At 42.6% G+C, this 27937-nt stretch overlaps 2 protein-coding genes across 4 annotated transcripts in view; one reads left to right on the top strand and one right to left on the bottom strand.

Annotated features, from left to right (window-relative positions):
• LOC101487083 (leucine-rich repeat and fibronectin type-III domain-containing protein 4) overlaps positions 1-27726 on the top strand; it is a 35402-nt gene extending 7676 nt beyond the window's left edge. The window contains exons 3-8 of the mRNA XM_004554352.4: positions 8656-9264; positions 9352-9514; positions 11274-11444; positions 13191-13352; positions 13979-14713; positions 24387-27726. Of these exons, the coding sequence (XP_004554409.3) occupies positions 8682-9264; positions 9352-9514; positions 11274-11444; positions 13191-13352; positions 13979-14713; positions 24387-25704 (3132 nt within the window). The 5' untranslated portion in view covers positions 8656-8681 and the 3' untranslated portion in view covers positions 25705-27726. The remainder of the gene's footprint in view (positions 1-8655; positions 9265-9351; positions 9515-11273; positions 11445-13190; positions 13353-13978; positions 14714-24386) is intronic.
• pcxb (pyruvate carboxylase b) overlaps positions 1-27937 on the bottom strand; it is a 294409-nt gene that overhangs the window by 89183 nt on the left and 177289 nt on the right. The window lies entirely within an intron of this gene.

Here is a 27937-nt window from a genome sequence, read left to right on the forward strand (position 1 = left end):
GCGCGCTTTTCCACCAAGCTGCATCCCGTGGCGTCAGCCAATCAGGGTCCATATAATTGGCGCTGCAGGGTGTCTGACTGGTGGGGATGTTGACAGATCAGCAGTGGTGTGTTGGCACATCATTTGTAGACTTGTATTTGTACTGAATTTGTGGTTGATTAGCCTTATCGACGTAAACACGCACAGGTGCACACGCACAAAAGCATCCATTGATAATATGGTGCTGAAAGGCTGACATTAGGTTGGAGTTCGGATGGAAAGAAAATCACTGTCACCTCTGTTGTTTGCCAATTCAATTTACCTCCCAGAAAATATAATCCCCAAGCTGTGCAGTTGTGTGGGCTTTCCAAGGGGAGGAAACTAAATTACAAACCCTCAGCAAATAATGGGTTATTGGCTGCCACAGTTATAACAACCTTAATGGTAATGACACTGTTAGAGAACTGGAAAGAAAGCCTCCAAAGCTATATGTTCATTTGATTGATGGAAGAGGAACAAAATAGCCAGATGGAGGTGCACATATGTGAGCCGTGACACCAAGTAGAGGCCTACTCGTTGCTGTGGTTCATCACGTCAGGTTTTCCTGCTCAGCCTCTCCGTGGTTCACCAATTCACAGCCAGCGCCAAATCAGAACAGCAGGGTTAACACCTGGTTTTTGGGATGTCTGGCACATCCTGCAGCCGAGCGCTTCCACATATTGCACGAAGGGAGGTCTGGCCACTGTGACAGCCACACTTCAAAAAGAATCACAGGTAACCGAGGTGGTTCAACTTTTATGACTTTTTAAGCAGTTTTTAACAAGCCACTCCAAGTTCATTAAAGACTGGGTTGCTTATCTATGCAAAGCTGATGCGAAGTGGCAGCTTTTATAAAGCCAAACTTCAAAGACTCCATCAATATTGCCATTTTTTTTCCTACTCCAAACACAGTGAGCGGAGAACAAGCAGAGTGGGTTGCTTTCTCTTAAGTGTTGCCATGTTTAAAGATTAGATAGTTTCAAGAGCTCCTGGCTTTTCATAAGGTACAGTAGCCAAAAGCACCCTACAACGCTAGAATCTCTCAGATCAAACACTCGTGTCTTCAAATTTTGTACAAATAAGAGTAAAAGCTCTTCAGACTGCTTAAGAAAAATCGCCAAAACCACCAGAGTTTTTATGATCTTCATGCAAGAACTGTGAAATGTGCCTCAGTGAGACAAAAACAAGGATAATATATGAGCCACTTAGTACATAAACTGATGGGAAATTTCACAGGAATGAAAAAACAAATAATTGAACCAAAAACCCAAATGAAAACACGTTAAATATCTGGCTATGAGACGTTCCAGGAATAGAAACAATTATTGAAATCTTCCAAACAGGAAGGATTCCAACAGGAATTAGTGAGAGTGGGTATTGCATACAGATGAATATACGAGTACGTACACACACATTCATTTCTTCCTCTTTCAAATACAACAGAGGCTTGGGAGGAATTAGTTGAGTCGAGTATTTCATAAGTAGTGTATTATTTTGGAGTGCCACTGTGAAGAGACTGCAGTCTTTTTATTTTAAAGAGAACACACTTCACTTCTTTCACTCCTACTATTTACCTCAGGGGTTCTGTGAGCTTTCTTTCCTCCCCATCAGTACCCCCATCTGTATGGCAAAAAGATGAAAAGACCGAAAAAGGACTCCACACAAACGAGCATGTTTTTGTTCTTTCTTGAGAGGCCCATGCTTGACACAAAGATTAGGATTACACTGTAACTCCTGTTTGAAAGATAATGATCTTCACACTTCTCAGTCAGCCAAAGACCTGAAACAAATCTAAAGTTGGAGCGTTTGTAATCATCTCATTTTCTTTTGGGACAGCAGCCCGTAGTTTGCTTAGTTGGGTTACTAAATTCTACTCCTACAACAACAAAACAGCATTTAGAGAGGAAACAAAAAGACTACTTTCACATACTTGGCCTTTACTTTTAATTTTCTGACCTCAAGATGTGGTGCTTTAAATGTCCCATCCCAACTTATCTGTAATTTTCTTGACCACTAACCTCGCCACTCCTCCTTACCTCATCGCCTTTCACTCCCACTTCTCCCACCACTATCGTGACGGCGATGACATACAGAGTCGTTTTTAGCAGCTCTCCCTTCCTCTAATCAAATCCCGTCTTCCCTCCCTCATCCCTCTCTCTGACAGTGATGGATGGCGGCCTTCACCCGTTTATCGCCTTTACATATTTCTCTGCCCATCCGCTTAACGACACGCATTCACACACAATGACTTCATCCCCCTTTCTCTCCATTTTCCTCAAACTCTCCTCTTCCATCCCACTTTTCCTCCGCTCGTCACACAACTGGCTTCATTTTATCCCATCTTGCACCCTTCCCTCCTCCATCTTATGTACTCCATTTTTTTTTGCTTCCCACTTTCACTGTATTTCATGCTTTAGTCTCTCCTTACCTCTGCATTTGTTGTTTTTTTCCATATCCAATACCGTTACCCCGTCCCTGTGCTTTCTATACATACTAAAGAGGACCAAGTACGACAGAGGAGCGATAGTATCAAAAGGATGAGTGGGCTTACAGTACACACGACTGCTGCAAGAAGAGGCTACGTGGGTGTTCTTTTGTTCCTTGCCTAGAGAGAGTGTGTGTCTATGTGTCGGCCTCCCTATAATTATGATTGTGTGGGAAGACTGTTTTGGTATGCTCGCAGTTGTTTCTGTATGCAAGTGCTCACCTAATATGAAGGGCCTGGATTATGAGTAAGAGTGCATGCTAGAAAGCCTTAGTGTAACCGAAAAAGAATTTGAATGCGAGCGAATGAAAGGCTGCCTCCATATTTGATCTCTGCATTTATGCTAGCGGAGCTTTTGCGTACTGTAACGTCAAACAATGCAGCAGAGCTCAAGTGCATGCCAGCCATATGAATAGACAGTCAAATGATGCCGCTTTAAAACTTTCCATTCATTTCTACCTCCAAACTAAACGCCTTGCAGTCCAGCATTAACTGCTTAGTGGCAACGCGATGTCTGGCTGTCAGTGATTTCTGACTGAAGCCTGTTGGGACACCTATTCACAGCCCAATAAGATCTGTGGATTACCGTGCTTGTGATAAGTGGCTTCTGAGAGCAAATACAAATCCCCTTGTTTATAAACATTGCAACATTCCCTAAGTCGATTATGGGCTAATGGCATTTGCGAGTGCCAAAGTGGATTCGCGCACACACGCCAATCTGCAGATTTGGAAATATAATCACAAACCTACATGTGCAAACACACAGACACACATGGATTTTATTAACATTATTAATAGTGGCTGGCATTTAAAAGGCCCCGACATTAATAATGATCCACAGAAACCAAGGACAACAATGGACCAAGTGCATTAGGTCCAACATGTGAAAAACAAACTTCAAACAGACGCATTAGAGCTTTTACCACAAGTCATGCCTTAAGCTTATTTTAATTTGCATGGGTTCGGGTTCAACAGTATCACAGAAAAAACACTTAATGAAAATTCATCATTTTAAAGCCATTAGTGGCAACGCATTCAGCAGTGTTTGTCCTCACTAAGAGAAGCGGCACCCTCCAGGGCTTGTGGTGGGTGTTAAAACTGAAGCTTGCTGGAGTTGGGGTGAGGTCAGGTTCAGTCTCTTGGCACCGAGTTGTGCTCCAGAGCAGAGGGTACAGAGTAGATCCTTCCATAGATGCTTTTAGCTCATGTTCTCACTCTCACTTTATGCAGCCTTTTTTGCTCTCGTCAACAGTCTGTTTCCTGCTCTCTGGACAGCTATGGGTTCACGCAGGGTCGTGCAAGAAGAGATTTCCCAAAATAGAGTAAAAAAAAAAAAAACAAACACACCTGCAAACAACAGACATGGTACACAAGCCTAAGAGCTTGGATGAGCTAGCAAATACACATGTACCTTCATATTAATAGTCTGTTGTTCATACTCCTCTTTGTCTAGTTTCCGGCGCATTTTTGTGCTCTTCTCTGTGATTTATTTCTTAATCATTAATCTTTTATCGACTGACCTCCTTGACTTTTTTTTTTTGTCCCAAAAAGTGTCAAGTAGGCTTTGTCCCAGTGGGCTTTTGTCCTTATTGCTATATACTGCGATGTCTTGTTCTCTGTGCACGTGTGCCTGAGCGAGAGTGCAAAAAAGTGTGGGTGTGTTTGTGTTGACACACATAAGTGTGTCCCCGGCTTATTGCAAATTCAGCAGCAAACTCTTAAGAGCACAAGAAGACTTCCTAAGTGCAGACAAGTGTCACATTAATTCACAAACAGGAACACGCACTAGACAAGCATGGTGGGAGTTCATGTCTACAACCGTATATAGCAAGTGCAGATACTTACCTAGCTTATTTCAGTTACTGCACGCGCACACATGCCGTACTATAGCTTTCTGAGGCATCGGTACAAAGCGTTAGATAAGAATTTATTGATTCCCAGAGGGGAAAATCCAGTGTTACAAGAGTGTCACACACACACACAGACCAAAGAGACAAGGAAAGATAAGAGGGGGGAAGAACTGGAATCAAAAAAAGCTATATATTTGTATAACAGATGAACAGAGATAAATATCAGGCAAAAGCTATTTTCAACTAGTGGTTAAAAACTGAAAAAGTTAAGGTTAAGGCATTGCTGTAGGTTACATTATACGCAAGTGACAGTTACCCGATAGAACCAGGTAAGATTACAAATGTAGGAAGTTGATTTGAGGGATTTATAAGCTGTGGCAAACATCTGAGTTGTATCATTTCAAACAAGAGGATTTGTTGAGTTTCACATCTGAAGATGTAATCTGGGTACCTTTTTGTGTGCAGATTTTGGAATCACAAATAAGAATGGGTCACCAGAGGTGTACTGGCTAAGGTCCAAAGGAGACTTTCTCAAATACAGTCAACTGTATGTCCTACACCGACTGTCACTAAAGGGAACACATGAATCAGAAGAAACACTCATCCTAGGCTGGAAGCAGCTATTAAATGCCATAGTGCATCAGGCATACTGCTGTGTCACTCTTTATTTTTTGCATAAATATGAAATTTAAAGAAAACTCCTCACAATTTAAAAAACTTAAAGTATTTACTTATTGGATTAACATGTTTACTACTTGCATCTTTATCACTGTTAAAGAGGGGAAAAGATGCAATGAGAGCATGGAAGAAGAAAAGAGTGAAAGAAAAAGAGCGAGAGTAAATGAATGGGACAGGGTGCTATCTATCTCTTTGGCTCTGATCGATCAGCAGCTGAGCAGATCAGTTACATCCAACTTGTGTGCCAGAAAGCTTCAATACTGCACTGCTCTGGTTGTAAATGAGATCTCCTCCATAACAGAGGAAGAGCACCAAATGAAGGAGAGAGTGAGACGCTGAGTGAGTAAGAAGAAAGAGAAATGACAGTTTGGGAGGGGAAGAAAGAAATCAAGAGAAAGCAGATGGAGAGAAGAGATGAGTGGGAAAGTTAGATAAATGAAGGGAGGGAGGAGAGAAATAGCGAGGAGGGAGGGAGGGAGCCTCTGAGACAGGCAGGGTGCAGCAAATAATCATGTGTGGTTTGCAGGATCAGAGGGTGTGTGTTTGCATGTGTGGATAGTTTGTGACTGAAAGTTAGAGCAGCACTGGCAAGGAGACATGGAGGGCAGCAGAATCAGCAAGCGATAGGGAGACGAGACAAAATGACAGAGGAAGTGCTGCCGGAGAAGGTGGTGAGGTAGTGCTGTGACTGATAACATTGTCGTACTTGGGTTGCCTCAAGGGCAGACAAGACGGAGAGAAAGAAAAAGAGGGAATGAGACATAAAGAAAGAAAATGTGGTAATTTACAGAATAGCCAGAGGCAGAAAGATGGAAGGTGAGCAAGGATGCAGAAACAGGATAGGCAAAGATAACAAGGAAGACAACTGCAGGGAGAGGATAGAAGATGAGGAAACAAAGCCCGATCCCTGGAAATAGAGAAAGAAGAGGAGCGGTACAGTAAGAGAGAGGTGTGGGAGTGGACAGTGTGGGCAGGGAGGACACGAGGAGAAGGCTTTCACAAGGAGAAGAGGAGACAGAAGGTGGAAATTAAAAACAGAGTGAGAGTAAGGCCAGGAGAGTTATTAGAAGAGCTGAGAAGAGCTGAGAAGAGCTAAGCAACGAGAGTAGAGGAGGAAAAAATGAATGAGACAGACAAAGGTCAAATGACGGTGTGGAGACAGATGCAGGACGCACAACAGAGGACTGCACGAGCATTACTGACATTCAGCATGCCGCAGGCAAACCAAGTGTTAGCAAAGCGTGGGGTAAAGCTGGTTTAGCGCCGATCGTATGAAGACACCACCTGACATTAGGGCTTTTCAGGGAACATGGCGGAGAAGACACATTTTTATGCAGTATTACACTTTGCCAGAGTATTGTCACATTTTAGTATGCATGGCTCCACAGGAGTGCAGGAGCAGTCGACTTCCAGCATCAACCTGCCCCAGGGACTGGCTGTCACTGCAGGCTTCCGTGCCTTTGTCCTCCTCCCCACACTCCCACCATCCCACTCTCTCCTGCTGCAAGCATTTTCATCCTTCCTTTTCTTTTTTTTGAAAATGATGACACTAGACATAAGGAAATAACAATCCCTGATATCATTGCTAAGCTGGAGAGCATCTTGGGAGTTTTATTTTTAGGCTGGGTTGAAAACGGTACAGAGTTCCTGGTAGTCATTGCAGCTTCCCAGAACAACCAAGAGGCACTCAAGTAGCAAAAAGCAATGTTTTCTAACTCTGCAGTCTATTGACGTACAACTGAACAGCTTGATGGGATGGGCAGAAAACCGGGCTCATGCCCAAACTGCATTGCTCTTGATAACTAATATCTCATTGGTTTAATGTGCTGCCCAAGCATCATGCTTCAACAGGAAACGCAGGATATTAAAGCAGCAATGGAACCATTCAATAAAGCAAAAAAGTAGTTCTTGCGTGATCTATACCACCTTTTTCATTCCTTCCCCTCAGCTTTTACCGAGAACATTTGAGATCCCAAGATTAAAAAAAAAAAAAAGTATATTCATTTCAGGCACTAGAGTTCTCATCTTCTCATTTACTCAATACAAAGTTATCATTCAAAAAGGAGACAGTGTAGCCTGGTCTAATATAGAGCTCACATTTTGGAAGCAGACCAAAACTACCATGTAGCAGTCTTGCTATCCGAGCTAGATTGCAAACGCTCCTCTAGTTTCAGGCAGAAAGAGTAAAGCCAGAATCTAATGGAAAATATTGAGCCGCAATTTGCGTCAACCTGTAAAGCCATCGTGATGCATAGTTATGCCTGGTCATTACTCAAAGTATTGGGTTGCACATACTGTATATCACCGTGTAATCATCACACTCTAGTTTCTGCACTGTCAGTTTACAGATTGCTTCATATGAAAATATCCCCATCGTTCTTCAGTGATGTTTTTGTGTCCGTCCGTGACTCACCATCTCATCTCCCCTCATCGCATCTCTGACTGTTATCAACCATCTCTGTCACTCTTTCTGCATCTAGGCTACAGTTGCTATAACAACTATTAGGCATGGCAATCAGTGGCTGTGACTCACTCCTATACCTTATCACTAAGCCACAATGTGTGCATTTACTGGCAAGATAAAGGCAGAGGGATGCCATTTCAAAGGCACAACACAAACAGAAGTGAGATTTTTAACACCGAACAAAACAGCTGACCCGCCCCTACAACCAAAAAGCCAATTAACAGCCAAACGGGGAGTCATTTGAGCCAATAATGTTACACTGACAGATGTCAGAGACACAGTGTATACGTTTTGAGTGCCTTTATTCACAAATAACCAGAATTAGCATGACATTTGTTTATATGTTCTGATAGGGTTTTCCAGAGATGCTTATCATGTTTGCAAGTATTTGTAACAGTGTGTGCCCAAGTGTAACCTGATGAATCAGAGCTTGTTGGGGTTTTTTTTGCTTTAAAATAGTGACTGAATTATGGATCCTCTCCATACATTTAAAAAAAACAAGGCTGCAGAGTAGAACGACTTGCTTCTAGTACGACTGTACTGCCATACATACTGTATGTGTGAGACTTACAATGGGACCCTGGTGTGTTTAGTACTATGCCAGGCTTACCAACACCTGCATTGTGCTTTATTTGAGCTTTGCTGTGGAATCCAGGCTGATGGGCTGCTGACCCAATTTGATTCCCTGACCCATAGTGTTAAGAAAGGGTCCTATGATATAACAATAATCCACTCTAACATGTTTCTAGGTAACTGTTACTATGGGGACTGGCTGTGTTCAGTCTTTTGGGATGCTGTTGCTAGGCAATAAGCTACAGTGGCAAAGAGGTAGACAGGACAGAATATACATGTAAGCCAATTAAAAAAAAAAAAAAAAAAAAAAAAAAGCACACAGCAAGGGAGGCAACCATTTTTCAATACAGATTTTTTTAATGCTACAAAGCACCATGTAGGCACTAGTGTGAAGTGGTACTTGTTTAGAAGAGGCCTTGACCCACACAGGTATGGATGTGTGTAAAGCAAGCCCTTGCTTCACTTCTGTCTAGTCAGAGTAGGTGGAAGACAAAAAAACCAGACACACATAGAAATACGACCAACTGTATGAGTTTAAAAACTATGTCTAATCTTTTCCCCCCCATCTGTTCTCTTTTTCTCTCCAGGTCTGTGAACAGCCAGGCGTTCTACCATGCCTGTCCCCCCACCCTTCAATCCCCGCAGACAAAAACACCTACCCCACACACACCACCCCGAAGACAGAGCAGAGGGCTCCGACTTCCCCTCCCTCTTCCCTCTGCCCAGTCTGTCCGTCTCTCTTCTGTCCCCTCTTTTTGTTTCATCTCTGTCAACTTCCTCCCATCTCATCCACTGCGCCTGTCCCAGGACTGCAAAGAGAACCCTCCCGGACTCTGTCCCTTTCCCAGTCTTTCACTGGCTGACTTTGGTCACATGCTGCCTGCTTCCTTCTCTAATTGGAGCAGGGGAGACGTGGGGTGTGGTCTCGGCCTGTCCTTTCCACTGCGTGTGTCGAAACCTTTCGGAGTCACTGAGCACGCTCTGTGCCGACAAAGGCCTCCTGTTCGTCCCACCGCATGTTGACCGGCGGACAGTTGAGCTGCGACTGGCCGATAACTTTATAACAGAAGTGGGCGGAAATGATTTTGTCAACATGACCGGATTGGTTGATCTGACACTGTCAAGGAACACCATCCACCTTATTAGACCAATGGCCTTTGCTGACCTGGAGAGTCTACGCTCTCTGCATCTGGATGGTGAGCAGTTATTTTATTCTCAGTGTTCAAGACTTGAATCAAATACACTACTTAAACGTGTTTTTACCCGTTTATTGTTTTATCCAGGTAATCGCTTGACAATACTCGGACCTAGAGACCTTGCAGGTTTGGTCAATCTGCAGCACCTGATTGTCAACAACAACCAGCTGATCAAGGTCTCCGTGCAGGCTTTCGATGACTTCTTGCTCACACTGGAAGACCTCGACTTATCTTACAATAACCTCAGGAGGTGAGTTTTTGCTTTTGTTGGGTATCACCCACGTGCACAGCACATCCAAGCCACAGACATTGTTCTTTAAGCAGAAATCATCAAAAATGGGGCCTGGAGCCAGACTTGCAACGTTTAAAAACGGCAGTGAAGTCCGTTGTTGATAGAGTTTCTCACTAAATTACTCCAAAAACTTGTACGTGTGAAGGTTTTGTGCCTTTCCACTGATCTCTCAATTGTTCATATGACGGTAAACTCAATGAATTAAGAAAAATAAACTATGAGATTATTTTTCTTGCAATATTTCAGGATGTTCATCCTCCTTGTAAATAGGTCATTCTTAAATAGATAGTATTTAACAAGAATACTTTATTTTGCACATTTTGAAGACATATCTCACATGGCTTTATGGTTACAAGTTTAAGTTTTAGGAAAACACCTTGTGCTACACAACTTAAAGGGGAAAAGAACCATATACTGTTGTTTTTCTTAGGCTGCATACAGTGGACTGAACGTGGCCCATGAACTAAATTGAGTTTGACATCCTTTGTGTCAAACTCAATTTAATTCATGAGCCAGCATACACTGACACACCCGTCTCTGTCAGTGTATCCTGCACACAAAATTTACACACAAATGCACAATGAAAACACTTGGCATATGAGGCAACGAGGAGAAGAAAGGGAAAGAAAAATGAAAGTCAATTTTGATGAGGTTCTAATTTTCTTTCACTTCGTCTGAGCTCACTCCACTGCCACCGTGTACACTGTTATAGCTGCTCTATACAGCTGAGTGCAGGGTGCAGTATTCTTCTCGTGTCTATTTAGGACAATAGGGATTCAGGGTTACTTTCCATTCCTCTGGTCTAAATGATAAGTCAGAACAATGATGATATTCTCTTTTAGACCTCTATTCTCTTCCTAGTGTCCCTCTGTGCTGATAAATTCAGCAGCATTGGGCTGTCAGTTCTGATTAAGATGTTTCATTTGTCTCCTCTAAAGCAGCTCTTTGGCCTTTCTCCAACCTCTAAAACCATAAACATGGTCTAATTAACTATGCCTGGCACTTCTTTCCTCTTTCAGGCCTTTTGTCTAATCAAACTATTGTACAGATAAATGGAGGCCACCTGCTGTAACCATCAATGTTTACCAAATTGTTTTTGTAACTGATTAAAATCACTGAATACGTTTATTTAGTCAACTACAAAAAGAAAAGCATGCTTTGCACCCAATGAACTTTATTACTCAACAGCAAGGTGATTGTAAAGTTCAGTTCGGTGAACCTGGACACAAAAAAAGGTTAAAATCAGCAGGGCTGGTGTGACTGACGCCAAAAAATAAATGCTTCGTATTTTTCCTATTTTGCTAGTTCCAGACATTTCATTTGGATTCACTAATTGGTCCAAAACAGGGAATGACAGCACTAATGGAATACTAAATGACTACAGCAATGGGTCACAGATGGGACTTGGGGAAACCCAGATAGAGCAAAAGATTCAGAAGGAAAACAAGCATCTGTTGTTGTCTGCCATTGTTGTCACTATTAATTCATCGTTGCATATTTGTTCTCTGACGAGTAAGAAGAAATTACCCAGAGAACAACAAATGAACTGTGGATCTATCGGTGCTACAATCACATCCTTTAATAAAGTGGTCTCAAGAGGTGGATCTGTCTTTAGAGCTGCTGTTACTCCATCTTCACACTGCATGATCAATCTCACTACAAAGTTTACCAATTCAATAAATCTCACATTAGCCGTTGTTCTTTTTTATATCTACAGGGTACCATGGGAGTCCATTCAGAACATGGCCAGTCTGCACACACTAAACCTGGACCATAACCTGATAGATCACATAGCGGAAGGAGTCTTTGGAGAGCTGTATAAGCTTGCAAGGCTGGATATGACCTCCAACAGGCTCCGAACCCTGCCTCCTGATCCTCTCTTTGCAAGGTAGCTCTTAAGCTTCAACTTTTATGTTTCCCTCAGAAGTAGCTTAGTAGAAATATCCTGTTGCAGACGCCACAAAGCTACCAGTGTGTGTGTTTTTAGCAGGGTGCTTTCTGGCACAGAAAAAGAAGAAAGACAATGCTGGTGTGCTGGCATTCGGTAAATTCTTTAGTCAACATTTACTTTTATGCTATTTATGTGCCACCACAAATTCTCACCACTTCGCTGACTCAAACATATTTCAAGTTTTGAAATAGTGATGGCGAGTTATATGACGGTTATAAATAGAAGTACGCACTCATTGTAAAGCTGTCAGCTGTGCTCCAACTAATGTGGAAATCAAAGTCCAGCTGTGACACAGCTTTGGTCAACTGGAACTCAGTGGGACTGACATTTTTGTCAAATCAACCGTATGAGGTGTTGCACTGACACGATTTCTAACTCGCCTGTCTAAGGACTACGTTGCACGCTATGACAGACCATAGTGTGCAAGATCATAACAACTGACCAGTGCTTTGATTAGTAATAGAGACATTTCAGCTCAGGCCACCTTTTAAAAACAAGTTAAAATGATCTCTTTAATCATAACTTCCCCTGTAACTGCATCCAGATTTAAAAGGGAAACCTGAATGCTTGCACAACAAGTTGTATTCTTCTATAGTTTATGCAATCCAGTGTTTAAATCTTTTATATTTTAACATAAAGTTCAGTCTGATTGTACTAAATAGAGCTTCTCACATAGCCATGCTATACACAGCCAGTTTATTCTGCAGTTTCACATGTTCCCATACCCTCTACAGATCACACCAGTCATTAAATGCCATATAAAATTACTTATAACAGCTTGGTATTAAAATGGAAACTTGGGAACAATTATCAAGTTTAAGGTTTTAGAAACATTTGAAAATAAGTTATGGCACAACAAAATTTTTTACAATTGCAGACATTTGCACAATAAATGAACTCCACGAATTGCTTCCCTTCCACTGATCCATGTGTTCAGATAACGCAAAGGTGGATTTGATGTTCACATAAATCAACGTACAGTCACAGTTAACCCTTTTCTAAAAACGGCTGTGAACTGTAAAATGCTTTGCGGGAGCAGATCAGTATAAAGTACATTAAAAGCAGAAAATAGAGTGACACAATCAGACAGCTGAGCCTCGTCTATCAAGCTTTGTCCAATTAACTTCAAAAGAATTTGTTAAACAAAAATTGCAACACTTGTGCAACGGTGCCCATTAGAGGTCTCAGAAAACAAGTAGTGGTCTCCAAACCATTTGTCAGAATGAGAATCAAAGCTAAAAATTTGTGGTGAGCAAAGACAGCCTCATCTACCAGCCGTTCACACTGTATAACTGACAAGTTTTACTCAGTGATGCATGCAAAGCTCAGATTTCTGTCAGGAGCAAATAGCAGAGAGGTTGAACATGGTATGTTCAAATGTGTAGATACCATGTTCACATTTGGTTTGCACCAAATTGACTTCAACCTGTCTAAGGACAAGTTCATGAAAGACGTCCTAAAGTTGTTCTTAGAGAGAGATGTTCAAAGTAAATCATTTATAAAAATTTAACCAAATGCAAATTGATTATCTTCATGAGTTTTAAGGCTCTTTTGTATTCACTACAGGTACTCGTTTCAAAATGAGAGAAAAGACAATTATGAATACTGCATTTAAATAACCTCGAAGTCCAGCAAGGCATCATTAAGTGAATGGACTGACTGCTTTTCTTTTATTATATTCAGGTCTCAGACAGGTGCAATAAGTCCTACCCCATACAATGCTGTCATAAGCCTAAATTTTGGAGGGAACCCACTGCACTGCAATTGTGAACTGCTGTGGTTAAGACGCCTCATCCGTGGAGATGACATGGAGACGTGTGCCACTCCTGCTCACCTTGCTGGAAGGTAAATCATCGTCAGCTGGTCAACGGATTATTCTGATTCTTGTAACTAGTAAAGGTTTCCTCTATCATAGGGCAACAATGTAATAAGTTACAGGCTGAACAATGTTTTGAATTAAAATGACCTAATTCTTACCTTAATGAGATCAAGCTCAAACTCATGAGGACAGGTACGCCATGCAGCCAGTTTTAAGAACACTGGCGTGATATTTTGCCCCTAATTAGATACTCTGAACTACCTCTACTTCCTACATCACTCTTTTCTAAATTTCTAGTCTAACTCTAGTCAAAACCACACTGAAAATGAAGCATTTATGAGGAAAAGGAGTTGCTGTCCTCATCAGTCTGCTATTATTCACATTTTCAGCATTTTTGAGTTTGTCATCATAGGATCCTGGTGTCTCTTAGTTTGAATATGTATGCGGACAGATGTTAACATGATAGGCTTTGATAGAAGGAAGCTGTTGGTCTTCGCATTTTAAGCTCCTGTCCCACATATGATTCTTGCGTGACTCATTGCAAGATGCTATCTGGTTAATTGATCATTTGGGATTTGTGGAGAATAGCAAAATTAATCTGCTCCACCCATCTCCCTCCACCTCTCTCACTGTCTCTTTTCTGTGCCTGCAGATATTTCTGGTCAATTCCTGAGGAGGAGTTCACATGTGAACCACCTCTCATCACTCGCCACACGCACAAGCTGTGGGTGCTGGAGGGCCAGCGAGCCACGCTAAAGTGCCGTGCCATTGGTGACCCCGAGCCAGTAGTCCACTGGGTTTCACCAGATGATCGCATCATCGCAAACTCATCCCGGACCAGCTCCTTTAGCAACGGGACCTTGGATATCTTGGTAACAGTAGCCCGTGATGACGGGGCATATACATGTATCGCAATAAACGCAGCAGGTGAAGCAACTGCCACTGTGGATCTCAAAATAATCCCCCTGCCTCACCGGGGTGGAGTAGGTGGAAACGCTGGGAGCAACAGTGTTAACACCAAGAACAACAGGAACGTGACCAATGGAATTTTACGGACCGATCCGGGCTCGTCGGATATTAGCACGGCCAAAAATGGAGGGATTAACAATGGCGGTGGACGCGGAGGAGAGCCAGAGGATGGGAAAAGAGTTGGAGGGGATGACGAAGAGGGTGACGGCGGTAGGGCATCTGAAGGAGAGAGGACTGATGGAGGAAGCATGGAGGAAGAAGAAGGGGACGAAGAGGAAGGAAGGATGATTGGAGTACAGGGAGTAACATCGACATCGGCTCAGGTCCGATGGGATTTGGGGCGTTTGTCTGGAGCTTACGTTGTCTGGATGTATCAGATACAGTACAACTGCACCGCCGATGAGACGCTCGTTTACAGGTCAGTTCAACTTTACTCACAATGCAAATAATAGAAGCTTTTGTCGCTTATCTAATGGCAAACTTAGACACTTGCCATATGATTGCTTTCTCAGCTTCTCCTCCAGAAGGTATTTTTGCAGGGTCATGCCCACCCTTTTCTTTCATGCTAATCATTTTAAATATTTATCCATTACAATATGACACCTCAGTAGTCGAACTGTTCATCTTGCATATTGATGTGCGGATAGCTTAAGGGAAAAGTGAACGGGGAGCGGAATAAAGGGATAGTGGACGAGAGAGTGTTAATAATTTATCTCCATCACTATGACACTTAATCTCAATAGGCAGTAGCCAGTGCATATGGGTGAGTGCAGAATGGGAGGATATGTGGATAACGTGGAAAAGGATTTGAAGGAGGGGGATGTTTCTGAACCGAGCTGCGTAACATAAACATCAAGAGGCCACGGTGTCCATCTAAAAATGCACGATAACAGTGATGCAACATGTATTTAATCTAAATACACTAATTTTCATAAGTTATGTCAGTGTATGACTCATCATAGTCTAAGAGGGAGATAAATAACCACTTAGAAAGTTGATTTGTAGTTAAAGGATTCAAAGCTCTTATTTACGCCATGGCATACAAGTACAGGGTACAGATCTGGAAAACATGGAGGTAAAACTAAAAAACAAACATCTGCAAGTATTTGAAAATTCCGCTTTTTCCCCTCAAAGATCTAATGTAGCTGTGGCTATACAAGATAAGTTCTACATAAGGAAGACCAAAAACAATATCCTGAAAAATCGCATCTTTTTTATTTGCATTTCTAAAATATTGGGCTTGCATAAGAATCCATGAGAGAAAACAGTCTAAACAAAGCTAAAGGACGAGACTAATGTCTTTCAATATAAAACAGTGTGGCTTTTTTTTAGCTACTTGGTGTGCTTACATGTACAATACTATGGTGCTGTTCATGAATTATAGCGGTACACAGTCAAAGTTTACTGTTTTTGAATTTATGAGCGTAGACTGATGAGACATTATGCGAGGGGTTATTGCTACAGTGGCTGAAACAGTGAGGAAGATGGGATAAGACACTGGGCTGGCTGAGCAAGGGCTGCCACTGTGCTATTATTTGTGTGGGGTTTTTATTTTAGCTGGCAGTAATGCTGGGGTTCAATGTGGCTTCCCTCAGGTATTATAAAGAAGGCATTAAGCTGTAAGTGTATCGTAAGGGGTAGAGCAACTCGTATGACAAAGACTGTAGAGAACAGAGATGGAAATATGATTGTGAAGAAAAAAAGCTATAATCTGAAAGTTTGAGAGCAAAGTAAAAATAGTAGGAACCTGAGCTGTTTGCAAAAGGGTGGATGGGGAGGTAAAAAGCAATACTATGAGTGAAGGATACAGTTAGAAGGGGAAAGCGGATGAATTTAGACATGTGGACTGAGACCTGTAGAGACTGAGAAGATGGGTTCTACCCAAATCACCTTGAGGTGAGATTGAGATAAAAGCAGGATGTGTGAAAGCAGACTGACAGTAAGGAGGACAAGAGAGTAGAAGGCTCACGTGGGAAAAGGAAGACAAAAACAAAAAAAGGAACCGAGGGTGGAGAGAGGGAGGGAAGGTATTTAAATCCATAACTGAAATAGAAAGACCGTGTACACAGATATACACCTGGGTATGAAAGAAAGGGGGAGGTTGGGGGAACTGATGCAATAAGGGAGAAAGGAGAAAATGGAGCCCACGGAAACGTAAGACAGCGAGAAAAAAAAAAACAAGCAAACAGGAATAATGTGACAAGGGAGCAGGAACGTTTAGAAATAGAGACGAGGCAATTTTGTGAAAGCAAAGTGCTCCTCTGCTGAAAAGGAGGTTGTGCAGTTGAAAGGATGGAGATAAAGAGATGTCCAACAGGAATGCAACATCAAAACAAATAACATGCAGATTCTTTAGACTCCCACGACACGCTTGTTATACCTAAAATGAGCTCACTGAGATCTCGAGTTCCTTGTTGATCACTAGTGTTAATTTCTCAGTGGATAATAATCTGAGATCAGGGGAGCAAGCTGGTTATCTCTAGTAACAAAGGTTAAGAGAAGATACTCTCCACAAACTATGAGATATCAAACAACACAATACCAGGTTAATTAGTTTCTCGATTAAATTTGACTCAAAATTTAAGTGTATTTTCTCAAGGGTGGTTTTATAAAAATACAGACTTCTTTGGGCACCTAAACGTAGCTCTTTAAGGCAAAAGGTTGACACCAGTAAAATGCTTTTCTTAAACACTCAGCTGTGAGAGAAACAAAAGAAAACAGAAGAGATAAGCATGAAAGAATGAGTCACAGACCAGCTGGGATCACAGGAGAGTAAGCGATCTGAGGTTTTGCCAGATTGTGACACATACAGCCCTCTGTTTTCCTGGTGGTGTGATTTGTTCAGAGTAGGGTAGTGGCCATTTTAACAGGTCAGTGTGGAAAACAGGTTGAAATAGGAGACAAGTCTGGAGGCACAACCCTCAGTCTCTCAGGACAGAAGGAGGAAAGCAGCATACTACAACGCTGTCGAGCATTTCCAGTATGGCTTCCCATCATGCTATCAATGAGCTAGTGCCAACTAAAGTTTCACACGAGAAAAAAAGGAATCAACCAAAGCAAGTCTGGCTTAGAAACTCAAAAGGTGAGACCAGGTCAGTGAGATTTCAGGTTTTTTATCTGGGATTTGTGTTCGTATTCTATTGCTGAATTTGGGAGGAGGAAACACCAGCCACTCGCTGAATTGGGCAAAAGATGGGAAGAGGGGGAGACGAGGGGCATTCAGAAATGAAGACAGAAACACAGGAAAAGAGGAATCTTTGAGAAATGACAAGAAATAAATGCATTGTAAGATGGTGGTATGCAGACAAGAGAACAGCAGACTGCACTGTATCCTTTAAAAGGTCAGTCGTATGTTAGACAACACCGACCTCCATTTTAGCATGCTTTGTAATTCTGCTGGCATCTGTGAGAGTACCAAGTACAATGTCATGGATGTGGCTTCCTTTGAGCTGTGCTCCCTCACAACATTAAGCCAGCTTCCTTCCCGGAGCTCTGCTACCCTTTAACAGCACCACACGGTCACTGATCCTTCAGTGTGACATGAAACCCAGATTCTGAAAAACACAGCGAAAGAACTGCCAAAGATTTCCTTGTTTCCGGTAAATGTGAGCAATTACCATGAGTTCTTTGCCCACGCATGGGACTGGCCTACCTGAAGGACAAAGAACAGGACAGGAAAGCACGAGTCCATGTTAATGAGCCAGCACTTTAAAGCAACCGATGGAGCACCATCTGTTCAAAAGCGCGTTTTCGTCAGCACTTGCAAGTCACAAAGAACATGCAGTCATAGACAGTTTAAGGCTGTCAACCCTCATCGGCCGGCACTACAGCTTTGTGGAGCTTTTTCGGTCGCGTCTTAATCAGAAGCACGTCAACTTTAATGGCAGCTGTGATACTGAATTAACACATTGACATATTCCATGTACTGTATGCAGGAACACAAAGCTGAAAGAAGCATTTAATTAGCTGGGATTGTAAACAATGACCTCGCTACCAGTCAGAATCTACCTGACATGTAGTAAATAGACATTTTACAGGAAACAGATTCCATGTTCAGCACAAGTCTCACTGAGCCCAACCTCTGTATAATCCATTATTCACTAAGAATTATACAAGATATCTGCCGTTTCACTGTGCTTCATGATTTTTTTTACGTGTAAATCCATCTATTTTTAGCCTCTGGCAAGCAGTTGGGAATTAGTTATGAATCACTGCTATATACGGTATGTCAGAGAGAGCATCTGTATGACACTTGTATATGTCTGAGCCAAAAGTTTCTCATTAGGTTTAACAACAGTCTTTAAAGTGCGCAGGAAGGCGTAGAGTGGCTTTGACAATTTTCACAATTGCACCCCAGTCACCACATGATCGACCTTTCTGCCGGGCACTCAAAGTGCCAAGTTCGGCTAAGACTTAATGGGAACAGTAACGATCACAGGGAGAGCAATGGGAGTACATTGGAGAGAAAAATCACGCAGAGTTTGAGAAATAATGAGAATAATGAAAGTTGTGTCTAAGAAAAGGCCGCACTGTTAAAAAGTACAGAGCGAGAGGTTGAAAGCCGCAGGAAAGGAGCGTGCTGAGAAACCGAGCTGAGAACACGGCTAATGAGTCACAAAAGGAGAGGGCTTTAATAAAAAATCCTGAAAATTAGGTGTTGGCATTAAAGATTTTTCCTGTTGCAAATTACCCACCATATCTGACTAATATTTGAAAACACTGAATTGTGCTATGGATGTATTTATAAATGCTCACCCAGGGCACTGACTATAGCTACACCAAACTATGTGTCAGTTTTATTTATACAGCATATTTCATTACATGTAAACTAAATGTGCTTAGCAAAAGTGACAAGAATCTAAACTACAGTGTGTTCAGCCAACAAAAACAGGAAAAAACAAACAACACACTGAGCTGTGCAAATGATTTTCCCCACTGGTCCAATCAGAAATCCATCAAAATCTTCACATGGTTTCACTTTGTCATATTACAACACAAAAAAAAATAATCATAAAAGCAAGAAGATATGTGCAAATGCTGAGGCTGGGATTGATAAGGATGTAATAAGAGATGTGGCAGGGAGCAGGGCATGCCGAGGCATGCGGCTTCAAAGATGGAAAAAGAGGAAAGCAAAATGAACAAACAAGGACCCGGACAGCTGAGCGGTTAGAGGGCAGGGAGGGAAGCGAAAAGGAGATGAGGTAAAATGAAGTGAAGAGTTTTACCCCACGGGAAGAGCTAATTAAGTGTTAAACTACTGTGTCAATACATGCGTCAGCTCATATCAGAGGCTTCAAAAGGAAGGGGAAGAGAACAGGGTCAGCACTCAATACATATGTCACGTTATATTATTCTGTAGAGTCACATGAAGGAAAAGGACGGGCTAAGCAGGTAGCAAAGGATGGACAGGGAATTTCCTATAAATATCTAGGTGGTTAAAGTGAAGAAAGGGGGAGCAACGATGAGGACGACAAGGAGAAGGTCGCATAATGAAAGAAAGCAACCGAATCAGGCATCGAGGGGGGAAAAATAAAATCAGACCGAATAAGGAAGAGTTAAGTGAAAAGCCAGATAAAGGAAAGCAAAACAGGGGAGGTGGGGTGATCATGGAAAACTGAAGAAAGCAGACAAAATTGAGAGAGACAGATAACAAGGCAATAAACAGTCTGACGAATCAAGGCTAAAAATGTATGTAGGAAAGAGTGAACGAACAAAAGGCGTGACATGGGGTGGGGGGGGTGAGGAGAGCTGGATAGATGTCAGCCAGAAGGAGATAATTGCTTTGTTGTTCCTCTTCATCTTTCTTTCTCTCACTCACTCCTCCGGCTCTTGCTCTCTGTGCCCAATCTTGTCTGGTGTCAGACCACCAGACTTGGTAACTCTGACAGAGAGGAGCAAGACGTGAGGCGGCGAGAATAACAAGAGAAGACAGGAAGTACGATGAGAAGAAAGAAAAAAAATTGGGCTCCACCACTCCTTGATTCCCTCCATCACTCTCTTTTCCTCTCCGCCTTACTCTCACGGGTACTAATAATTACTCGTTTCTGTGTCACCGGCTTGAACAAAGCACTCCCTTGTCTCGATTACTTTCTTCCTGCATCTGTGGATGTGCACGCCTTTGCAGGCTTTAACCATAATTAGAAGCACAGGGATGGAGCAAACTCTCTTGGTATGTTAGAAGCCGGCCCACAAAGATCGAGTCGGCGCAAATACAGACAACACCACGGCCGTTTAATCAATCAATTTTCGTAGTCCACGACGATCAGCCCGAGTTACACGAGATGCACTTTGTATTCATGAACATAATGTCTCGAGCAGAGGTTTTAGCCGGATATTATTTCATGTGTACCCACACCACATAGCTAAATACGGGTAAAAAAATGAATAATGCAGCGAGTGCTAGCGAATCAGCATATCAAAGATGCATGCGTTTGTGAATGTGTCTGGGTCTTCCATGTATATTTTAGTGAATTTGCTTGCCTATTTTTGTCGCTCCCAGTGTAGCAAAAACAACTAGAGAGGTGATTCACAATCTCATAAGGGAGGAAGCAGTGGCGGGGTGGGAAAGACGACTGAGAGGGGTGGTGGGCAAGAGGAAGAGGAAAAGAAATATAGGATACAAATGGTGAGGTGGGTAGTGAAAAGGAAAAGCGGCGGTAAGAGGATGAGGGAGGAGCAGTGGTACCTAAAAAGGAGATGGCAGAGGAGATAGGGGTAGATGAGAGGGGAGGAAGAGTGACCTTGGATGCTCAATCATGGTACATGGTTATTGGTGTGGCTAATAGAGATGTAGTGGAGTGACTGAAAAGGAAGAGAGGCTGGGAGATCAGGTAGAGCCTGGTGGAAAATACCAAAGGATTTGAGGCAAGCAGATGAGGTAAAAGATACACAGGATTAGACCAGAGGAGGAGAGTGAAGTTGTAAAAGAGGTTGAACCAAAGATGACTGCATCACTGCAGATTTAGGCTAAGGAAAAAGAGGGATGGGTGATTGCACCGCAATGAAAAGCTCATAGGATATGAGGAGATAAGAGAGCCTGATCACCCAAACGGAGGAAATCTGGTCATGTAAGACTGATGGAGGAAAATAATAAAATAAGTTGGCCGCATTGACGGTGGAGGACTGATAAAGAGCTTTACAGGAGTATATAGAGGGAAGAATGGAGGACAGAGTGAATAAAAAGGGAGGAGTCTGAATAGTAGGATTAGAAAAATGACTAAAGGTGTGCATGACTGTGTGAGGCATGGTCACAATGGAGGACCAAATCAAAGACTCATCCAGACAGATGCAAATATGCTGGTCTAGAATTTCATCTTATAAGATTTAGGCATTCTTTTTCAGTATCCAGCAACACACTAACTCTGAACCAGTATACACTAATATGAATCAAAGTAAGAAAAGAGATTTGGGTATTAGCCTGTGATAGACAGAAGCAGCAACTCACTGGAGTACATGAATCACTCCAATGATGGTCAAGTCGCTCTGTCTTGTGGGATCTATCAATTATATATAGATGCATAAAGGCTGTGGATGAACTGACACCATTGCGATAAATCTCGGGGGCTTTGATAAGCCTATACTATGACCAAGGCTTTTTATTCAGAAACAGAAGCATAGCGAGCGATGCCTCTTGTATATTTCATGTTAGAAATCTGATTGAGCACCCCCTGTCTTTACTACTGGACTTCACAGGAGTTATTCACAATTCTCTGACTTGACTGATTGCACAAGAGGTTTTATTTTGAGCTTTCATCCCTGAGATATTTGGTCATAATCCTCGGTTTCACTTTCACTCTCTGGATGTCTTTTTGCTGTAGGAATATGAAAACTCCTTAATCAAAACCTCTCATCTTTTTATGTCAGTGCTGGTTACTGCTGATGTTTAGGTTGTCCACTGTAGTTTATATCCATGAGTTCAGAGATCTCTGACACTTCTTTACAGTTCTGTGAGAAAGATTAAATTAGCTTCAGCATACACATTTCTTAGCGTATCAAAGTACAGCTTTATTTTTGTAATTGGCATCTCTCAAGCTTATGCTGTGCTTATGATGTTGCTATGGAAAAATTTGGCAATTTTATGTCAATTTTCTGAAAATAAGACATGACTAGTATCCTGGGAAATGAAGCTAGGAAAGTTGATTGGTCTCGAGTGCTTAGTGAGTGGATATCAGAAGACGAGGTACTCTTAGTATAATTACTACACTGCCGAGTCAAATAATGAGCCTTTGCCATGGAAACATACACCTGGAACCCAAGTTGCTCCACAGCACGAGTTAACGGGCAGATTTGTAACTGTGTTAGAAGGGACTTTATAGCGACCTAATGACCGCCGGATGAGGACGACTTTAATGACGATGCCCCATGTGTCTACTCAGATTATCTGGGAACCTGGAGTGTCACACAGTACGTTGTAATTTCTTGTTAAATTCATACCGAGCTTCTGCTGAAAATTAGAAGTTTGGAAGCATTTCCTTGCTATTCAAATCACCCCAGGCAATTTGCTAAAACGGTGCAACCGTTTGAAACATTGTTATTCGCAAAGAGAGAGAGGAAGAAAAAAAATATTTTCTTTTAAATTATACGAGTGCAAAAGCTGATATTGTGGACATCTGTAGAAAACATTTGGTTTTGTTAACTTTTAAAGCCTTGAGGAGGTGATGAAAATGATCAATATTCCTACTTGCCATAACCCAGATCCACTGCTCTGGACTGTAGCTTGCCTCAAGAAGGCCCCTCTCATTTCCCAGCTAGCACTGCATTATTCAAGACGACTAATCCCATCTTTACACCAACATCGATATAACTACGGCTGTGAGAATTATCAGATTGGTTTTATTTGAAAAACTTCATTATATAACAGGCGCCAATTATCCCCAATTTAAAACTGAAGAAAAACAAGACCAAACCGCTGCCGTCTCTGGGTCTCCATTTTGAAGGCATTACATACTGAGTAAGGTTAGGGGACTTCTGCAGCAGCTCCCTGGATGTCTGAGTCATCCTAGATGGCATTTATAGGATGTAGCTCAGGTCTGAGGGGAGCTGAAATGGTTAGTAACGTAGGATACAAATAAGCCCTTTGATGTAGCGTGAAAGCGAATGGAGGAAAAAAAAGGACTTGGACAGCGTGATGCAGAGGAAAAACAAAGGAACTACTGACAAAATACTCTGGTTAGCAAAACAAAACTACAATACATACTTGCCCACACAAGAGGTTTGGAAATGCAGAGGGCAGAGTCATACCCATCAGCGACACTTGAGGTGCGCTTCAGTCTCCCACACACACTTTACCCTGGCATGTCACATACACAAACCCACTGGCATCAAAACACACGTTTATTCCCTCATCCCATAAATACAAACATAGATCCAGGTGCAAACACAGAAAAAATAAAAAATCACATGCAACTTATGTAACGTCTGCTCCCTCGATTCACCGTCTTTACCCCCCAGTATCCCTCTATTGTTCACCTCTCGCCCATTTGTTATATATATATTATAACGGCTGCTCGAACACTTAAAATGAGGACACATTCAAAGCACTTCTCTCTTTATTATCCCACGCAAGCTCTCACTCATTACAGACACACAGGAAAACATCTGCACTCTAAAAGACCAAAGCCAGATTATATACGTCTTAATTTCATAACTTCTGCTGAAAAGCAAACATCAACTATACTTTAACTTTAATTCAGAAATTAAACCTAAAACGACCAAATGTGTAGAGTTTTGCTGTGATGTTTGCTTCCCGCAAAGATGCGAATACATCCCCACATACGTAGACACGCTCCTGCTCTCCAAATGAGCAGACAGAGTTCTCTTTTCATGTTCCCTAGGCGCGCTCCCCATCAATAGCCTCATTTTCCCCTCACTCCCCTACTGCAGTATTTACTCCGGTGCCGTTTCTAGCCCTCCCTTTACACCCATTTCCTCCGCCTGTATTCCCAATCTTCAACCGTTTATTTCTTAAATTCGGTCGGATTAGTCAAAATATCGAGGTCAGGTTTCAAATTACAGCAGACGCTATGCATTTCTGTGCACCGTCCATGTTTATGTAACTGACCCATGTTCTTTTCCCTTTATTCCCTCTTTAGAATCTTACCGTCAACCAGTGATCGATTCCTGCTGAAGAACCTGGTTTCTGGTGTGGACTATAATCTGTGCGTGTTGGCCATTTTTGATGACACAATCACATCTTTAGCTGCGACAAAGGTTCTGGGCTGCACAACCTTCTCCACCAAGGATGTTTACCCTGCATGTCGCTCTCTGCAAGCCCACTTTCTGGGCGGGACACTCACCATACTGGTTGGCGGCGTTGTTGTTGTCACTTTACTTGTGTTTACTGTGGCACTCATGGTTCGCCACCGCGTTTGCAATCACGGGGACCATATAATGTGTCACAGCAGCAATACCGAGGCAGGAGGCGGGGCCTGCTGTCAGGGGAGTGTAGGAGGTGGGGACAAAGGAGGAAACGGTAGCGGATGCTACCAATCCAATGGTTCTGGAGACATGATGATGGTGGTCCTGCCCAATGGTCTGCCTTCTAAGAGAGGAGGAGAGAAGGACAATGAAAAGGAAAAAGAGGCCGATTCAGCCTCTTCTGTGCCTCCAAAACTGCCTCCTAAGCCCAGGCCGAAACCTAAAGTCAACCTGGAGCAGTTTCTTTCAGCTGGAGGCGTGGTTTCCACAACGACAGGGGCAGGAAGTGAGATGGCACTGGTGGTGAGACAGCGAAAGTTGGACAAGGCGCCACCGTACACCTCAGAAAGTGACAGAACGCCCCTCTACTACTCCCCTTCTCCCCCCTCAACCCTTCCCCGTCAGTCGCGTCAGAGGGAGCGCCCAAGGCCCCGACTGGAGCGAGAGCTGACCAATCGTGCTAGTTTTTCTCTCGCGGCACCCCTGAGAGACTCGGAGCTGTTGGACTGGAGAGTCGCACCCAGAGGCAGGGACAAATGGAACTCCTCACAGGCTTATCAGAGCCCCGTTTCCCCTCTGAGCCCCGCCTGTGGAACAGTTAGCAAACGGAGGCACTCGCTCGATATGGGCTCCTCGGTCGCGCTAGCGACTGATGCCGCAGCGAGTGTCGCCAGGCGCTACGGCGCTGTCAGTTATGCCAAGCGGCTAAGCGTCATCTGGACAAGGCGGAGCCAGTCGCTGCATGGAATGCTGGTGCAGTGCGCTTCGACAGCAAGCACAGCGTCGTCGACCACGAGCGACGAGTGCGAAAGCAGCGGCGGGTTCGGGGGTCACTGTGATTTCCAAAGGGGATATATTCATGCTTATAACGCCACCAACTCCAACTCTAACACTGGGATTACTCCCGGGAAAGCAAATAATGGAAAAGACAGGAGTAGGGAAAAAGGAAAGGATGGAAAGAGCGCGGAAGAACTGGAGGAAAGCGTCGTATAGGGGCACGGATTACAAAAAGTGGAGGGGGATAAAGGGTTCTGTACGAGGACAGTTTGAATGAGATGCTGATTTAAGAAGGCCAAAGAGGTGAGGAGGGATTACAAAAGCAAAACTGTTTTAGATGAAAAACTTCCAGTTCAGAGGAAGGAAGGAGAGCAGGTGACTCAAGTGTCACTAATGCAGCTTCTTGATTTGCCCTGTGAGCTGAGAGGAGGGAGGATACCAAGAAGTGAGGTCAGGATTTGTAAGAGGCTCTTCGAGGAACCTCGAAAGTGATGGCAGAGAAATGTGACCAAAAAAAAAATTAATAAAAAAAAAAATCTTTAAAAATTCAAGGCGACGGGGAAAGAGAAAGTACAATCATCGCAGTGAAAGGAAAAAACAAATATGTGAGAGGGACATGGGGGGATGTAAATTAAGGAAATAATGAGGGAAAACAGCAGTAAGGAAACAGAACAAGGGTTACAGCAGAGGAGGAGGAGATGTTGTGACCTGTGTGGATCACACTAACACAACCACTCAATTCTCCAGTCTCAGCTCCCACACCACCATGAGGCTTTACACCGGATCAAGAACACCACCACTGTTAATACTGGAGAAATACTTGTGACAGAAATGCATCAGTGAAAAGGTCTGGATGCCACTCTGTTGTTTTGGCTTTCACGCAGCCGGCCATTTTGAAGCTCTTTTCTGAATGTGACTTTTATGTGTCCTCTGTGTCTGGACAATGATTTTGGCTCGCTGCGCCTGCGGATTATGGGAGTATAAATACAGAGCTGGGTGCATTGGACATGATCAATCGATACAGGCTGGAAACAGCGAGGGGGGCCCAGACATTATTAAAAGAAAGACACTGGAATTACAATGGAGTTGATATGGATTACAAAATGGAGACGGGAGTGCACAATGGAACGTGTAAGCGTGTGCATTTGTAAAAGACGAGATCGTATTGGATGTCAGATGATAATGGACCAAACAGATGAATAATGCTAATGGATGCGCAAGTGTGCATGCGTCTATGGATCAGGGACAGGATGCATTTGTGTGCCTGTGTGTATATGAATGTTCGTGGGGTGGGGTGGGGGGCGAGCCGGTGAAGTAGACTCCATGTTTCAAAAATGTTTAGTGCTTTCTGGATATGCTGTAAAAAAGAAAGGAAAAAAAACCCCTAAAAATTAAGGTGAGAGGCGTCCTTGAGCTCCACTGAGAGTGAAAGCAGAGCGAAATGTTTAAATACGCCACAACCAGTACAACTTATTTTCAGCAGTGTAGCATGGTGAGAAAGCGGAAACTGTTAAATGGGAATTAAAATTTCAAATTCATTTGTGTGACTTCAAACTCCTTTGTGCCACATGGGTTCATGGTAAATCCAAATCGAATGTTCTCAGAAAGGAAGCAGTTTAAAAAAAATAAAAACAAAACAGTAAATGAATCAAACTGCTGCAGAAGCCACTAAACGCTATAAAATCTGTTGGAAGACTCTTAAAAACCTCTATGAGAGAGAGACACACAAACACATACATATATAGTATATAAATAAAATAATGTTACTTGTCGCACCATGTGTTTGTTTTTCAAAGTTTTCTGGGGAGTGATTCTAGGATCGAACGCAAACTATGAAAAGTGTGATTTTTTTGTTTTAGACAAGAAATCTTCGTGAGTAGGAAAGAACATGATTATGACTAGGCAGTTAAATTAACTACCACAACAACAACAACAAGAATAAGCGCACAGCACAAAACACAAACTGGCAAGCACACACACACAGATGCCTATTAAACAAAGCCAATTCCAATAATAACAATCAGTGTTGTTTCCTTTCTGTTCTCATTTCATTTTGCCAAAGTCAATATTGTTCTCTTGACTTGATATAAATAATAAAATTTACATGTATGGAACTGAGACTGAGTCATTAACGCGTGGCCATGTGTCATGTTTGTGCGCTTGACTACTTAAGTACATTGTGTATGCGTGGGGGGAAAAAAGAAAGAAGCACTGCATCTGAATATTAATCGTGTGTATTTTGGTGCATCTACAACAGCAGATTTCAGTGTTATATTTAAATCTATTGCAAAATTAGATTGGATATAGTTTAATTAAAAAAAAGTGCCAATGCTGCTTTGGTTTAGTTTGCACTTGGACAGAATAGTGAAGATGAGTCAGTCCTCGTGAAAATGTTTTGAGCTCCAGGCAAACTTGTGAGTCAAAGAAGCTGCAGCGCACACGCACATCT

Source organism: Maylandia zebra, linkage group LG3 (genome assembly GCF_041146795.1).
Source record: "Maylandia zebra isolate NMK-2024a linkage group LG3, Mzebra_GT3a, whole genome shotgun sequence".
NCBI classification, from domain to species: domain Eukaryota; kingdom Metazoa; phylum Chordata; class Actinopteri; order Cichliformes; family Cichlidae; genus Maylandia; species Maylandia zebra.